The sequence below is a fragment of the Xyrauchen texanus genome, chromosome 15 (assembly GCF_025860055.1).
Source record: "Xyrauchen texanus isolate HMW12.3.18 chromosome 15, RBS_HiC_50CHRs, whole genome shotgun sequence".
NCBI classification, from domain to species: domain Eukaryota; kingdom Metazoa; phylum Chordata; class Actinopteri; order Cypriniformes; family Catostomidae; genus Xyrauchen; species Xyrauchen texanus.
In genome coordinates this window covers 12,484,653-12,502,085 of record NC_068290.1, presented here as the reverse complement: position 1 = coordinate 12,502,085, position 17,433 = coordinate 12,484,653, and the positions used below count along the sequence as shown (strand labels likewise).

The following is a 17,433-nucleotide window of genomic DNA, read 5'->3' as shown; positions in this document are numbered from 1 at the left end:
AAAACAAAACAGAATAGTAGTAGTAGTAAAGAAAAAAAGAAAGCTACATAAACAGTTACATTTGTGTGAAGTGCAACTAGTATTTCCTGAACGGCCATCGCTCGATCAAGCAGCCCGTGACAGTCTGGACACAAATTCGCGCTCATCGACGCCCTTGCGGCGCTTTACTGCAGCACATGACACATTTCCCATTCATATGAAGCGCCTGGATATCAATGGATGAGAGAGACGCGTGATCTCATCATATATTCACCACATTTCTCCTGATACCAACGGAGACCTCACATGCAGCGGCGATAGCCTACTTAGACAACCCGCATCCATCACACATTCATTCCTTCACTTTTTTTTTTCTTCCGAACACGCAAATGGGAAATTCTCGCATTATAAGGAATGATTTTTTTCAGGAACAGTAATCAACTGCTTATTTGCTCAGATGAACGATCTAGTATATGCGACTGAATTGGGCTCGTGTGGACCACACAGCGAGTGCTTTGTGGAACTGTGATGTTTCCCTTATCTTAAGCTCCTTTATCGTCAGTTTTGAGCTGCGATTTTAAGATGCCGAGGTTGCAGTATCTAAATAGCAGTAGTATGCCAAACCACAATTATGAATGGAGCTACGAATACTACGACGACGAAGAGCCTGTGTCTTTCGAGGGACTCAAAGCACATCGATGTAAGTTTGTTTCCATTGTGTTAAGTGCATTATATTTTGATGTTTCTATGTTATATGTGTATTTTGATGTCTATCTGTCTGTCCGTCCATCCATCCATTCATTCACACACAAAACTTATAGACAAATAATACAGTTATATTTTTAGAATATCTTAATTCTGATCCAAGATATTTAGAATATCTTAATTCCTTAATTAGACACCATTATATTTATTTAATTAATTTGTATTAAACATATTAAACATTTATTAAATAGTTATTAATGATTGAATATATATATATATATATATATATATATATATATATATATATATATATATATATATATATATATATATACATACATACAGTTGAAGTCAGAATTTTACACACACCTTGGCCAAATACATTTATTTAAACTCTTTCCCTGTCTTAGGTCAGTTAGGATCACTACTTTATTTCAAGAATGTGAATGTCAGAATAATAGTTGAGAGAATTATTTATTTCAGCTTTTATTTCTTTCATCACATTTCCATTAGGTCAGAAATGTACATACACTTTGTTAGTCTTTGGTAGCATCACCATTAAATTGTTTAACTTGGGTGAAATGTTTTGGGGAGCCTTCCACAAGCTTCTCACAATAAGTTGCTGGAATTTTGGCCCATTCCTCCAGACAGAACTGATGTAACGGAGTCAGGTTTGTAGTAGTGATGCACGATTAATCATATCGCAACCGCAATGTCAGCCTGTGCGATTATATGATGGCAAGTGCTGCGATTTTATTGAATAAATAAGTGCATGTGATGTGTGGACGTGACAGCTCATTCTCTCTGAGAACTGTTTGCCCTATATCGCTAATAAAGATGATCAGTCAGTCTCAGTTTAGGGAGTGGCACGTGTGGTCATGTCATGTGAGTTTCCAGTGTTCAGCGGGGAAATCAGGTGAAGATGGATGCAGAGCAGACCGACACTGAACTGGTGGCCAGAAAAAATCACACAGAAACACAGATGACGGCTTGGCGATATGTCTTCATTTCATCAATAAATAAAGTTAATATAATACGGGAGCGTGGCATGTAAATAAGCACAAACTCCAAAACTGTCATTCTCTGTGCGGTCAGTGCTGCTTTAACCAGTCGCGGAAGAGACCAAATCTGACCGGGAGGTATTTAAAGTTCCGCCGGCTGATGCGCACTCTAACACGGAGACGCTCGTCTCTCAACCCCGTTGTCTGCAGCTCGAGTGTCTGATTGAAACACAGATCACAGCTTTGCGATATATCTTTATTTTATCCTTAATTAAAGTTCATATAATACGGGAGCGTGCCATGTAAATAAAGACAAACTCCAAAACTGTCATTCTTTGTGCGGTCAGAGCCGCTTCAACCAGTCGCGGAAGAGACCAAATCTGACCGGGAGAGATTTAAAGTTCCGCCGGCTGATGCGCACTCTAACACGGAGGCGCTCATCTCTCACCCCCGCAATATGACTTTTTTCCCAAATCGTGCAGCCCTAGTTTGTATGCCTCCTTGCTCACATATACTTTTTCAGTTCTGTCAACAAATTTTCTATCGGATTGAGGTCAGGGCTTTGTGATGGCCAATCCAATACCTTGACTTTGTTATCCTTAAGCCATTTTGCCACAACGTGAGTGGTGGTGGCGTAGTGGGCTAAAGCACACAACTGTTAATCAGAAGGTCACTGGTTCGATCCCCACAGCCACCACCATTGTGTCCTTGAGCAAGGCACTTAACTCCAGGTTGCTCCGGGGGGATTGTCCCTGTAATAAGTGCACTGTAAGTCGCTTTGGATAAAAGCGTCTGCCAAATGCATAAATGTAAATGTAACTTTGGAGGTATGCTTGTGGTCATTGTCCATTTGAAAGACCCATTTGCGACTGAGCTTTAAATTCCTGGCTGATGTCTTGAGATGTTGCTTCAATATATCCACATCATTTTCCATCCTCATGATGCCAACTATTTTGCAAAGTGCACCAGTCCCTCCTGCAGCAAAGCACCATGATGCTGCCACCCCCACACTTCAATGTTGGGATGGTGTTTTTTGGCTTGCAAACCTCACTCTTTTTCCTCTAAACATAACAATGATCATTATGGCCAAAAAGTAAAATTTTTGTTTCATCAGACCAAAGGACATTTCTCCAAAACATAAGATCTTTGTTCCCATGTGTACTTGCACACTGTAGTCTGGCTTTTTTATGGCGGTTTTGGAGCATTGACTTCTCATGTCAATATAGGACTTGTTTTACTGTGGATATAGATACTTGTCTACCCGTCTCCTCAAGCATCTTCACAAGGTCCTTTGCTGCTGTACTGGGATTGATTTGCACTTTTTACACCAAACTACATTCATATCTAGGAGACAGTGGTCCCTGCTGTTTATACTTGTTAATAATAATATTGTTTGTACAGATAAACGTGGTACCTTAAGGCATTTGGAAATTGCTCCCAAGGATGAACCAGTCTTGTGGAGGCCAACAACTTTTTTTTCTGAGTTTGAAAGCCTTAAATACATCCACAAGTACACCTCCAACTGACTACAATTAGCATATCAGAAGCTAATTACCCGAAGGCATGACATAATTTTCTGGAATTTTTGACTGATTTCAACTGCTTAATGTCACAGTTAACTTGGTGGATGTAAACTTCTGACCCACTGGAATTGTGATATTGTATATTAAATGTCAAACAATCTGTCTGTAAATAATTGTTGGAAAAATTACTTTGTCCTAAATTATTGCCAAAACTATAGTTTGCTAATATGAATTCTGTGGAGTGGTTAAAATGAGTTTAAATGACTTCAACCTAAGTGTATGTAAACGTCTGACTTCAACTGCATTTACATACACTGTAATATTAAAATTTTTACAGATCTCATTTTAGCTGTAGTGTAATTTTGACCAGATTTTTTATTTATGTTAATTCCCAACATTTGCAATTTTGGTGATGTTAGTAGAGACCATAAAAAAATAATAAATAAATAGGTTGAATGACAAATATTAGGATACATTTGCATTCCAATTTTTACTACACTAAATTGTGTTTTCTTGCAGATTCCATTGTAATCGGCTTCTGGGTGGGACTTGCAGTTTTTGTAATTTTCATGTTTTTTGTTCTGACTCTCCTGACCAAAACAGGAGCCCCACATCCAGAGTAAGTACATTTTTACAATGAACTGCTAAATACTGCAATTCTGTAGTGGCCAGGGCAAAATACTTTAGAACAAATACAAGTGAAGGTTTCTCTTTTGATACCTGAAGGGCCAAATTCTTCTCTCTGTACATCTGTTGCACAATCATGATGTACTGAACCAAGCCAGTGTTTCAGCATCCCCAGTCTGGCTGCTATTTTGCCACCTAGTTGCCTCATTATCTTGCCTTTGGTGCAGAGCGCTCTGTGTGAGTTTTTACGTGCGAGTGTGCAGACTGCCTCGCTCTCATTAGATGTCTCTGCTAGGTCAGTGTCCCTGGAATAACTCTGTGTTAGTCCAACAAAAGGTCTTTTCAGAAAACTTTGATTAAACTGACTGCGATCTGCAATCTAGGCCCAATAAGCATAAGCTCCAACAAATGTAATCTTGACAAGCTCGATCAAATAATCGCAGCGACATCCATTTTATTTGATACTGCAAATTTTTTATTTAGAATCCAGTCTGGTTCCTTGCATCTTGTGTGCTTGTATATATGCACATGCAAATTAATGTGTGCAAATGCATCCAAATGTATGTACACACTTAAACACAACACATATCTCCTTCAGCATTCTGGCAATTAAACAGAATGAAAGGCACATTAATATCCAATAACGGCCTAAATCTTTCTATATTCAAATGCATTGGACAACTAATTTTAAGGGTGTTTATTGTCTGGCATATAATTTCAGTCTTTTATAATAGTAAGGCACTAAAAGACCCATACTATGGTCTAATGAAGCAGTGGTGTATCCCAGGGACCAAGCTGGCTGTCTGTAAAACATTCTTTTAATTAAAAAAACTCTATAGATATGAGTCATCCATTTACACAGCACAGTAATGACCTCTTAGTAAAGATCACAGAAAAGAGGAAAGCAACACGTGATTTCCCATTCACATGCATGCACACACACAGGAGGAGGATAGAATATGGAACAAGGCTAAGGGTACTCCCACGCTCCAAAAGCACTGGTGCTCATTTCATTCTCTGTTGCAAAATAGCAGCAGAATATTTATCAGTCCTGTTTTGCAGTGCTAAATACGGTTACGTTCATACACAGTTTGGTTTTACATGAGTGACAATCACATTCCAAAACCAAACTGACTTTCAAGACTCGCAACCGCATGTTGAGAGTGATTTTTCATCAAAGGTGCTATGTGAATGGAAACACTGGACAATTTGTGAACAAATTGAGAGCTGCTCCCATCAGATATGTGGTTTAGGAATGACCCAAATGCTGCACTCTACACTGTTAAAAACTAAATAAGTGTTCAAAGTTACTGTTGGTAAATTGCCCTTTGAAAGATGAACTCGTACCTCAATTGTTTATCAAATAATATTAGTGCTTTTCCATCATCAGGCTGAATGGTTCTGAGCATGGCGAGTTACTGTTCCAGTAGGATTTCTACTTGAGTACGGTTCAGTATGGTAAGATTACAAGCAGTTCCTGACCTGGGTTTCTCTGCATGTTTAGCTAACCATAATAAAGGACAGAGACCCACACTAGTGAATTGCTTTTAGCCAATCCGTTGTGCTGTGGTTTATTTCCATTGTGTTTTTACCTTTATTTGCATTGCTAATTTTGTTGTGTTGTGCACTAGAGGTCCGCAGGGGCCTTAAAAGTGCTGTAAGTGATTTTGTATGGAATGCTATGCAGCTATCACTGAAATATGCATCCTGAGATATCTCACCGGTCTCTGTGAAAGCTCTAGACTCTGCAAACAGCAAACAAAAATATGTCTGACATGTTATGTCTGTCAATCATTTTGCATTCTCCCAGTGTTGTAGCTGAAGCAGATTATTGAGGCTTAATGCCATATTCATATTCAAAATAGTTGTAATTTGAGAGCGCTATTTTGCTGCTGATGTGTTTGACAACCCTGGGAACACGCACTTTTGTTGCTCTTCTGTTCAGTGTTGGTCTCAATGCAATTTTTTATGTAGAGGGTTGTGGAAAGAGGGGGCGTGGCTAATTCAATGGCTAGCCTCGTGAAAGTTTAGAATTACTAAAATTGCTTACAGCACCTTGTAAATTAAGCTTGAACCCAACCCGTAACCGAGGCAGTGTGACCCTACCCTATCCGACAGTTACCGTCAGATTTTAAGATCGAACTGGACCAAATCCCGAAAATCACTCAATCTCTTTATAATTTATTCTCCAAGCAAGTATTGTTGCAACTCTTACAAGTATTCAAACCTGGACCTGAATACTTGGAAAAACTGGGTCGGGGTGCAGATCTCTATTGTGCATCCCTGGGCCACTGTAGGATTTCGCAACTCCACAGTGGATAAAGAAACCGTAACCGCATCAATAAGTCCGGATCGATATGGAACAGCAGTTCCACAATGAGAACCATTCAGCCCAATGGTGGAATTGAAGTGCTTATTGTAATAAATCTTTCCTGTGTTTTAAAGGCCGCCATCTTTGATATTTACTTTAGTCACTGTTATCAACAGCCACCATGAGAGTAAAAAAAAAAAAAAAAAGGAATTTGACTGTGGTTATTTGTTCATGCAGACATGATTCAATCTGCTTTTGTTACCTGTTGTAAAAACAGAACAAATCGAGAATTAAACCTGCTTGTAAATATGGTTGCCAACCCCAATCACTGACTACGTGAATGTAGCCAGTGGTTACTGGTATTGCTCATGGCTAAGGCAAGAATAGAAAAGGGGCTTAACTTTGGTTATTCGTTAATATAGATATTATTCAATCCATTTTTGTAAGCAGTTGTATGAAAAGGATGTGGATTTCCAAAATGTAGGATGGCAGGGGAAGACTTGTTCGTATTTATGAGGAAAGCACTACCTGGTTGGTTAGGGTTAGCTTTAGTGTTAGAATTTAGTTCTAGTTCTCAGAAAAATTACAGTAGGTATTGCTTTCTATAATATTATAGATTCATCCAATTAGGTCGGCTATGGCTTACATCATGAATATAAATGACTTTAGAGAGCAACAGTGCCCACCCACTTTTTCAAGTATTGGGGTTCCAGAAGTAGTTTTCCATTAAATTTTTTCATAGGCTTCTCATAAGATAGTTTGGAGGCATGTTTCGCGGGCTTTGTTGGCAGTGGTTATCTGATTAGTGATGTTTTTTTCTGCTGGACCATGGGTATTGTAGTTGTTTACAAGGAATTCTGCTGTTAAACTTGATTTTTAAACAATGAAGTTGAAAAAATGTGGACTGATGGCTTCAGTGGAAGCATATATCATTGATGAACAACCACAGAGCTCATGGTAAGTTTGACTTTAAAGGTTAAAATCAATTAATCTATGGAAAGAATGAATGGTATTTTTACTTCTGGAATCAGATTGTTACACTCAATTTCCCTGCCATTCTACATTTCAGAAATTTGTGAACAGGACAATTTGTGAGTCACTACTGTTTTATTGTCAGTGTTGCTAAACACTGCCAATGTGAACATAGCATATTAGAAAGGCAATATATTGCTCCTTAATGCCGCATATGAGGTTTTGCTTCCATAGTTAAATTCTTCCTTGCTCTTGTGCTGTCTCCAACCTGCAGGGCTGCCGAGCCTTATGAGAAATGGATGCGGCTCACCAGCTGTGCGGAGGGTCTCAGGGGTCAGCGTGTGGCAGATACCCGGACGGGTCTCTCTCGCCCTTTACTGGAGGAGTCCCGGTCTTTTTTTCACTGTTACATCAATGAGGAGGAACGAGAAGGGGGCAGGGCTATAAATGATGCTAATGGTGCCATCCATAGCAGTGGTGTCTCCAGAGGGCAGGTGGAGACTGTCGGTCTAGTCCTCCAGAATATGGTCTTGGAGACTAGGGCGGAACGAGAGGTTGCACTCCTTGCCCATTTCAACATTCCCAACTTTGTGAACTCTGACCTGAGCTCAGCTCTGGGGGAAGACAACTTACTGCTGGGTGATCCACCAATCATAATGGAGGAGGCCCGTCCTCATTGTACGCGTCACATCATTGACTAAATCACACGTTTTTTACTTCTGGTGGAGGTTGAGGATGTTTGAAGATGCTTTTATTCACTCATAATGGCTGCATCATTATCTTCAACTCATTCTATGAACTCCAGAAGTCGAAATTGATAATGTTTAGCTTTAAGACATCCACACCTCACCTCCACACTAAGGTGTGTTGGAGGACTGGGCTCGGAGTGCTTTAAGGCTGAGCAATTATCTCACATTTGGGGTCTAATGATCTTGTGATTCTTTGAGTGAAATAATGGGTTAGGTCAGGCAGTCAGACTGCAAGGTCTAAAGATCCAAATGGGATTGTGGCAAAAATTATAGACAGCAGAGACACCAAATCTAGACAAAGAGAACAAAGACAGGACTTTAAAAAGAGTGGTTAGAAAGACACCCAAGAAAGAGAGATGAAGTAAGAAAAAATGGAATCATACAAGGACCCTGGGACTTGGTTTCCAGAGTTATGGCTGTTGGGAAAATGTCCAACAGAATGCAATGACTTAATGGTTCATTTAATTTCTACTATCAGCATGATAAAAAAATGAAAATAAAAAAAACATCCCTTACATGCCATCATCCTTATGTTGCCTAATTGCAGCAATTTGGTATTGCACTGCCTGGTTCTCTGGGCTTGTCATGAAAGCAAATACGTGAGTAGAAAATAGCTTAGAGCTGTCTGCACCTGTCAGCTGAAACGGTGGCTTTCTAAAGTATATCTGCAGTATACTTGCATTCTAGCTCCTCTTAAATTGTCTAAATAAGATGCCTGAGGTTCTGTAGAAAAATCCAATAATTCAATACTTTCTCTCCTGTTTTAATGAACACCTGTATGCCAATAAAGTTCATTTGAATACATCACTAATCTTCCTGTGGTGTTATCGGCTGATGTGTTGTGAATAAAGTCTGGATCCTTTGAATAAGGATCTGATGACGCTAGTAAGCAATGTCGATCCAGAAACCACTGCATAGCAATGTGCTACAAACCTAACACACGCATACTGGTCTGATAATCTTCAGAGTTTCTTGTACTGCTTCACATTTCTTTTCCACCATAAAAGCAGATCCTTGAACAGTTGATAGGCATGACTCCAACAAGAACCGAATATCAATACAGAATAATTTAATTAGAATCAAAATGTTAAAAATATTGCCACACTTGGCTTTGCTTTAAAGCACAGATGCCATGAAATCTCCTCTCAAACAACACCTATTTATAATCCATTAGCAACTGCATAGCAACGCCCTGGCAACCACCCTAGAATACATTGTAATACATTTTTCACAGGCAAGTACCACTTACATTTTCTTCACATGATTTAAAAATCTAGTTGAAAATTTACTAGTTTTGTTGTCTTAGTATTTTTATGATCAGATGCCATACATTGATTAAATCCATTATGTCCGGAGTCCATTCATGATTAACAATGAAGACAAAATAGTATGTTCAATTATTGTTTGTTTAAAATGTATTAAATTCTAAATATGGTGCTTATGTTTTGATTCTTACACCATCAACTGCACACAAATAATTAATCACTGATGAAGAGGACAGAAAAAGAGAGCTTAGAACAGATCAAATGTGCATGTCTCTTTAGTTTAGCAGGTTGCAAGTGCTGCATTTATTTTGAACTATTACCTGAGTTTTAGATTATGCAAATTTCAATATTTTTGAAAGGCAATGATTTTAGTTTAATCAAGTACATTTTCAGTTAAACATTCTTGATACTCCATGAACTTTTTTCTCCAATTAAATAATATTTTTTTGAGTACCTGTTGTTTTATAAACAATACTGCATATGCTGATCATCTCTTAACAGTCATCACACAATGCACAGCTTCATCTCCAGTCACTTATAGTTTGTTTATTAGCATGCAGAGTGTGTGCAGTAAGCTTAGCATGTAATAAATCCTGCCATCTGCATTCTTTTTCAACAAGTTGTGTAAATGTACTTTTAGGCAACCTTATGAAATCAGCCTTTGTTTCTAACTCTTATGTAGGTGGTGCATCAAAAACAGTAATTTCACTGCTGTCACAGTTTGTTTCACAGATTAACTTTTTGGATACTTATCAAGTGGATGTTATAAAACCAACAGAGCAGCAAAATATGACAAATAATTGTACAAATGAATTAATTTAAATACAAAACTTTAATAACTTACACTAATGGAATGTGGTTATGTGATACAATAAATATCCTGAATGTTCCTTGACAGTAATTAAATTAGCTTAATCTCTACAAAAGATACATACATTTTAATATAACCATAGAATGATCACTGCAGCCAAAGAAAGTCTGGTAGTCCGGAGCATCAGAGATATACAAATTTGTAGTAAAGTTTACATCCCCGTTCTGTCTAGTGCAGAGCAAAGACAGCTTATTATCGGAGGGGCAGGTATGTGTGGGTGGAAGTGTGTTCGGGGGCAGGGATAACCACACCCTGTCTCTGGAGCTCTCTGAGTACATCCAGTATGGAGTCCAGCTCCAGTCTGAAGGCCTCCAGCTCTTTCGCCCTACTTTGGGCGAGTCTCCGCCAGCGCTCCACTTCACCCTGCTGCTTCAGCTCCACCACCTGTCGTGTGTCTGCAATTACCTGCACCACAATGATGTGAATCATATTACAGTGAATGTAAAAGTTTTTGCATCTGTATGTGCTGTTTTTTTAATAGTTTTTCTATGTAAACGTGCTACATGGATGTCGTTGATAATTACGCTGCGACTCTTACGCTGGAGTACGGAGGTTTTAAAAGCTGTCAAGTTAAAAAGAACTTGTTCAAGACACCTGCGTATTGTTCTATTCATCGCGCTGCATCTTGCTTTTTTAGTGCAAAAACATGTTCGTGTAAACGGCCCTCAACGCTAACAAAAGGAGAGAAGATATGAACAAAGAAGTTGTCTCTAATATCAATATGCAGTTTTAGATTCATAGTTGTTGAAAAAATGTTTTAATGATAATTATTAAACTTTTATGACAAAAAGGCTTGAGTGACTAGCACATACTGGAAAGAGCAAGTGTGTGTGAGACGGTGAAACATACTGTGGCATTTGGTCAACAAAAAATATTTTTTTTATTTGGCCAAATTGCAAACTCAGAACAAGCCAAGAATATCAGTCTATAACTCAATTAATTTGTAACGGTTTCTGTACAGATCCTCTGTAAATCTCGATTGCAAGGGTTTTTGTGTTGGAATCAAGGCGCACTACTCCCTCACACCGTTTTTTTTTTTTTTAATCACTAATGTGCCTATGCTCTACACTACTACTCTGGCTCTATGATTAAGGGTGTGTTCGCACTTGTAGTTCGTTCTCATGGTCCGGACCAAAAATGAAATTATACATTTAGTCCTGGTTCGTTTAGCGTTCACACTGGCATTTTTAACACCGAACCTAACGATACAAAACGGCATAAGGGAAAAGTCACGACCTGACTGGACAGCTTTTATGATGTATATTTTTTGACGGAACCTACCGAACATCCAAAACAATGCTGCCGAAATGCGCTCCTTGGATGTATATATGGTGGTATTTGTTCGCACTTGTTCAAATGAACCACACTAACAGAACAATCGCACCAGAGTTCGTTTTAATCTAACCAAACCTGCCAAGTGTGAACACACCCTAAGTAAAGCTGAAGGTTTAGCACTTGTTGGTGCAAAGCACTAAAGTCCAATGGAAATTCATGAGAAACAAGCGAGTCAACGATAGCAATATATTAAACAAAGAATATTTTTGTAACATGATTCAGATCTCAATATATTGAAATCACCAGGTCCCTGCTGATTCCTACCCCTAGTATGCTGTTACCTGCTGGAGTTGTTTCTCACGTTGATTGTAGCGGAGCTCCATGGATTTAATCTTTTGCTCCAGACTAGTAAAGTGTCTTAGTTCAGGACTGTGGGCTTCTTTTGCCAGTTTCAACTCTTGTAGAAGCTTAGAAAGCTATTGACAGGCACATAAATGAGAACAATGGAGAAATATGCCATAAAACATTAATAAAATAAAAACCCAGTGTTGAAGTAGACAAGAAGCTGAATCACCAAACTTTGGTAGCACAGTTATGGAAAGACAGAAACACTGCAGAAATCTGTCTAACTACCTGATTCTGCAGGGTTTCCTCTCTGATCTTAGAAATAGCAAGAGCATCTTTGGTTCTCTGAAGCTCCTTCACTTGCCCTTGTAAATGCTGCACGGTGATCTGTATAAAGAAACTATTATTACTATTATTCATTTGGCATAATTCTATCCAAAGTAAATAATGCATTCAAGGCGTGCATTTTTATGGTTAATTTTTTTATGGTAGCGCATTCAAGGTATACATTTCATCGGTATGAGTTCGCCGGGGAAAAAAACCATGACCTTGATATTTTCAAGTGCCAGGCCAACAGCCAAGCTGGTTGTTGGAGAGTCATAAACAACAAAGAATGAATTAATTTAAATAACCAACCTCTTGTGTGTTCACTTGATTTGTAAGTTCAGCCACTTTGGAGGATGAATGCTCAAGGGCATGTCTGGCCAGGAGGCGTTCAATCTCTTTATGATGTTCAGCCTTGATCAAGGCGAGTTGCTCTGCCTTCTGCTCCTGAACCCTGTAAACATTACACCACACAAAAATAAATAATGTTACTAGTACACATTTCGATTCAGAGATGATTAAATCTAAAGGCAGATGACATTGAATGTGTTAATAAAAATTATATTAATTGAATAGTTCACCCCAATTGAGAATTTTCTTATTTTTGATCCATTTTCATGTAATTCCAAACCCACCTAATGTAATGTCAAGCTCAAAACAGAACCATACGGCTCATTCCAAGTTTCTAAATATCATGTGTTCGTGTTTAGATTCAACAATGGCATGTCCATGCGTCGCTCCTAGTTTAACATCACTGACGCCAAGTGGCATTGGTTCTTGTATGGCTTAACTGCACGTGGCACGCCAGTGAGAGCTAAGGCAGAAGGGAGAATTTTCAGAGAGTAACGACTTAAATTTCAGACCTTTTCACTCACAAAGCTTTCAAATGGCTTCAGAATACTTGGAATATAGCACACAAATCATATGAAATACTTTTATGTTGTTTATTTGGCCCCTTTTGGAGCTTAACAGCCGTGGTCACAGAAAAGGGTTGTGTGAAGATTCTTTAAAATATTCTCATTTTGTGTTTCAGGGAAAAAATAACTTTTCTGGGGTTAGGAATGACATGAGGGTTATTTAATGTCAGAAATATTCCTTTGATGCTTTATCTCCTATTGATCATAAATTCTACAATACTAATTTACAAATTCTTTTTATTATTATTTGTAATATTGTTATTTTGTATACCAACTTTTTTAAGCTAAAATCCTGTAAAAATAATCAAGCTCTGATTTAAATTATGTAACAGACATTTGAAGACACTTTAGAATGAGTTGTTTTTTTCCTCTTTTCTTTTGGAATGTCCTTGTAATGGTGATTGATTATGTTGCTACTTAAATGGCACTGCAAAGTGTTTACAAAAACTATATTGGACTACACCAAACAGCTTTACCTCTGGAGTTGACTCTGTGCCTGTGTGACTGCAGCCTGCAGGGAAACTCCCTCTTGCTCTCTCTGTTTCTCAAACTGTTCCAGTCGCGCCCGCAAACTGTCGTTCTCCAGCTGCACCTCTGAGATATGTAACCCTGCAAATGCTCCGGGATGGTAGTCTTTCTCGTCCTGGGTAGTAGGGAAAGTCTCAACAATCGTGCTTTTGGCCTCTTTGGCTGCAGCAAAGTTCCGTTTGGTTTCAATAGTAGTTCGGTCGAAGCCTGGGGTCGAAAGCATTGTCCTCCTCTCCCTCTGCAGACGATCCAGTGTGCGACTAAGCTCTTGGATAGTGCGACTCTTGGTGCTCAGCTCCTGGGTCATCCTCTCGATGCGGGTTGCTTGTGCCGCCTCCACTTGCAATTGGTGACGTGAGGGGCTTCGGGTGGGCTTTTCGGATTGTGTTAAAGCCTGGGCCTGGAGGAGCTGCTCCCGCAGAGAAGCCACCTCTGCTTGGATACCGCTCACTTGCTTCAGATGGTCCTTCTTCAATTGTTCTAGCTCTATCTTTAACCCCTCGGTATGTGGTTCCGATTTTTCTAGCAAAATGGTGCATTCGTTCTGACTTTTCTCTGCCAAACGTTGCTCCAGATCTGAGATCTGCTGTTCATACTGGAGCTGAGGAGATTCAGGAAGAGAACACATTATAAGCAAACACTTTAATTCAGCTTTTAAGCTGACTGCTCTTGACATCAGTGTTTTTTTGTAATTATAGGGCTTCATGAAATACAGTCAACGGATTGGAAAATGTCAACATCGGATAGGCATGATGCATCTCTGACAGTATTCTGCACTTAAGACTTTAAATAGAAACATTGTTTGTAGTGGCAGATCCAGCTGAGAGCACTGGTAAACAACATTTTTGGGAAATGGAAAGATTGTTTGCTTCTGAACATACTGAGAACAGAAAAACTTCGATCAGTCGGTTTAAAGCCATATTGAATAAGGTCAGGGTTACTAGAGGTGGGCGGTGGGACCAAAATCTTGCATAACAGTATAAGTAGTTTCATGTTTACAGTATATATCACATTAGAGTTATTTTTTTTTATTATCAAAATTCAACCCCAAAATGTTTAATATTTCATAATTTAATAATTATTTTTGTTTTATTTTTATAATCCACTCAAATGAACAAGTACTTTATCATCTCATTTGATTATTTTTTTATTCAGAACTTGATGCACGCAAACAAAAAGATACGATTATTTATAACCAATAAAGAAGTCTTTTATATGTGGAAATAAATCATACATATAAGATATTTTTTTCAAAGTGCCTTCAGTATGAACAGCCAGGTCAGATTTAATGCGATTTTTTTACATTAATCTATCTCAACATTTGTCACTTAAGCAATTGATTTACATTGTAATATGCCTGTTATTGTTTAAAACCTTTCATTTCAAGTCATATCCCTTCTAGTTAATGCATTAGCTCCTTTTTAGTAAAATAAACTTAATTGCAGATAACAAATATTAACTAACATATACTGTCTATAATGCCATTTTTCGTGCTGTCCTCTCACTCATAATATTACATTCTTGAGCTTCAATGGTAATTAGATTCCACCAGACTGCAAATTACTTTATTTTAAATTACTTTATCCATCTGGTCTTCCATCACTTTTGGATATTTTATTAGAGAGTCATCAAGTGGGCGGCTGTGGCTCAGATGGTAGAGCGGGTCGGCTACCAATCGCGGGGTTGGTGGTTCGAATCCCGGCCCACATGGCTCCACATGCCGAAGTGTCCTTGGGCAAGACACTGAACCCCAAGTTGCTCCCAATGGCAGGCTAGCGCCTTGCATTGGTGTGTGAATGTGAGTGTGGATGGGTGATTGGGACCCACCCACAGTGTAAAGTGCTTTGGTAACCTCTAAGGTTAATAAAAAAGCGCTAAATAAGTGCAGACCAGACCATTAAGTGTCCTATTCTGGTTAAAGAAAAACCCTGCTAATAACATTTTTAATAAGTTAATTAATTATACATATTAAAATAATAAACATGTCTGAGTTTGATATACACATGCGGATATTGACTGTTCAGACTAGCATATGATCTTGGCTACTCTTAAAATGTTGTGTGAACAACCTTTAAAAAAAAAAAATCTGATTTGAGCAGAAAATCTGAATCAAATTTTCAGGGCTTTCACACAGAATTCCCTTTGCTTCATTTTGTGCTGTACTTTGATCCTGTGGTACTGTTGCTCCATGGTTCGGAGACTCCGTTTGGCTGCTTCATCACGGCCCTCCAGCTCTGCCTCCAGTCGATGGACACGTCTCTCCAGCAGGGCTGCTGCCTGGGAGGACTGTGGGGCAATGGAGGGATGAACGTCCGACCCACCCTCTTCTCCTCTGGAAGAGGCTGCAGCAAGGATCAGGGATGGCAGTGAGTTTGGGTGCCTGTGCTTCAGGAGCTCCTCCATCTGTTTGAGCTGAGATGCATGGGAACATGAATGATTGATGGGCAAGTGCTCATTGATGCAGCCAATATTAAACTTTACAAGGGCCGAGCACATTCTAGAGGCTGAAATCGAAATCCATTGATTAATTTTTCAATTTAAATTTTCTGGTTTATTATAAGAAAAATATAATACTGAGTGACAGGAAACTATCAAGGGAGAGAGAGGGAATGGGTTTGGGAAATGTTGCAGGCCAGACTCACCAAATTGAACACCATGGCTCAATGTGTATGGAGCAAGTGTTTTAACTACTCTGCCACAGCTCCAAAATCATGTGTGATTTTAACATCACATGCTTTCTGCAACCTAACTATAAAGTACACAAAGGACACATAACATTGGTGAGGTGTTTTACCCACAGTTTGCCTCAATGCCATTAACTAAATAGATAACCAGAGGCACTTCACTCAAAGAAGAGCATTTAGAATGGAGAGGATGTGGTGGGGAAAAAGCATCTGACTGTACTAAGACAGATGGGCTATTACATGCAAAAATGGCTGGTTAATTCCAGTTTCCAGAAAACAAAGCAGAAAATAAAATAAAAGAACATGCCCTGAATAAGCAGCATCTGCAGTATGAGGATACAGGAAAGTGCAGATAGGCAGGAAGCTTGTAGCTGTGTCTGACCTGTCTCTCCAGGTCCTGTATTCTTTTAGCTTCACCCGCTCTCTCCTTCACCTTTCTCTGCTGTTCATTGGCTCTCCTGTTAATCTCTGTCTTTAGCTTTTCCACCTAAATGAAGAAATTCAGTTGAACACTTTAAGTCAAGTGTGCCATTCTCAAAACACAGTATTGTTTACAACAATAATACAATAACTTTCAGACTACACGTGATTGGCAACTTTGTTAATGCAAAAATAAACAAGCATTGCTTATTGTAGGGTCACGTTATTCAATTTCGAACATACATACAAAAATACATATAGAATTCAGCGCTGATCCTTATTTTAATGTTTTTATTTAATAAAACAGCCAAGTGTAATTTCATAGCTAACATTTTATGTATCCCAAATACAGTGAATTAAATTATATTTAAATTAATTTGGCAAAATTAATGCTAGACTAGAAAAAAATTATCGGCTCCCAATGGATACTTACCCTGAATTTTCTTTGTTTTCTTCAAACTTCGCTCACCCCATAATTACTCTATACTATACACTCTTCACTGAAAACTGTCGACATGATTAAATTCATGACAAGTTCAATAACTTTTGAAAAAATTTATTAGGGGCAAAATTATTTGGTGTGGTGGAAATATGTTTTTTTTACACAAAATAATTTATATCCTAATAATGGATATTCATAGGTTAATATTGAAAGTCTAAAACAGTAAAAACTATACATAAAAAGTCATTTGAAACATACCAGAAATAAATTATGAATGCATGGTTTAAAAAGTTTCCAATTGATATTGGATTGGTACTTTAATTCACCAAAGTGGCACTCAACTGATCAAAAAATATAGTCAGGACATTACTGATGAAAAAAAAAAAAAAACGCACCATCACTATTTGAAAAAAAGTCATTTTTGATCAAATCTAGACAAGCCCCATTTCCAGCAGCCTTTCCTCAAACATTTTATCCTTGAGTAATCATGCTAAA

General features: G+C 38.4%; 2 protein-coding genes across 2 annotated transcripts in view; one reads left to right on the top strand and one right to left on the bottom strand.

Annotated features, from left to right (window-relative positions):
* Positions 1-279: 279 nt before the first annotated feature.
* On the top strand, positions 280-8,579 carry LOC127656432 (melanocortin-2 receptor accessory protein 2A-like). The gene is made up of 3 exons (XM_052144757.1): positions 280-679; positions 3,728-3,827; positions 7,393-8,579. Exons 1-3 carry the CDS (start codon positions 562-564, stop codon positions 7,817-7,819), a joined length of 645 nt encoding a protein of 214 aa, XP_052000717.1. The 5' UTR covers positions 280-561; the 3' UTR covers positions 7,820-8,579.
* A 999-nt stretch (positions 8,580-9,578) lies between these two features.
* cep162 (centrosomal protein 162) overlaps positions 9,579-17,433 on the bottom strand; it is a 38,949-nt gene continuing 31,094 nt past the window's right edge. Inside the window, exons 21-27 of the mRNA XM_052144294.1 lie at positions 16,459-16,563; positions 15,556-15,804; positions 13,341-13,993; positions 12,260-12,401; positions 11,912-12,010; positions 11,620-11,754; positions 9,579-10,408 (exon numbers count right to left, since the gene is read on the bottom strand). Coding sequence (XP_052000254.1) covers positions 10,196-10,408; positions 11,620-11,754; positions 11,912-12,010; positions 12,260-12,401; positions 13,341-13,993; positions 15,556-15,804; positions 16,459-16,563 — 1,596 coding nt within the window. The 3' untranslated portion in view covers positions 9,579-10,195. The remainder of the gene's footprint in view (positions 10,409-11,619; positions 11,755-11,911; positions 12,011-12,259; positions 12,402-13,340; positions 13,994-15,555; positions 15,805-16,458; positions 16,564-17,433) is intronic.

Bases quoted from the DNA above. Each gene is read 5' to 3' on its own strand.
- LOC127656432 (XM_052144757.1), top strand. From the start codon at position 562: ATGCCGAGGTTGCAGTATCTAAATAGCAGTAGTATGCCAAACCACAAT. The intron at 680-3,727 runs GTAAGTTTGTTT...GTTTTCTTGCAG, and splicing joins GGGACTCAAAGCACATCGAT to ATTCCATTGTAATCGGCTTC. The intron at 3,828-7,392 runs GTAAGTACATTT...TCCAACCTGCAG, and splicing joins ACAGGAGCCCCACATCCAGA to GGCTGCCGAGCCTTATGAGA.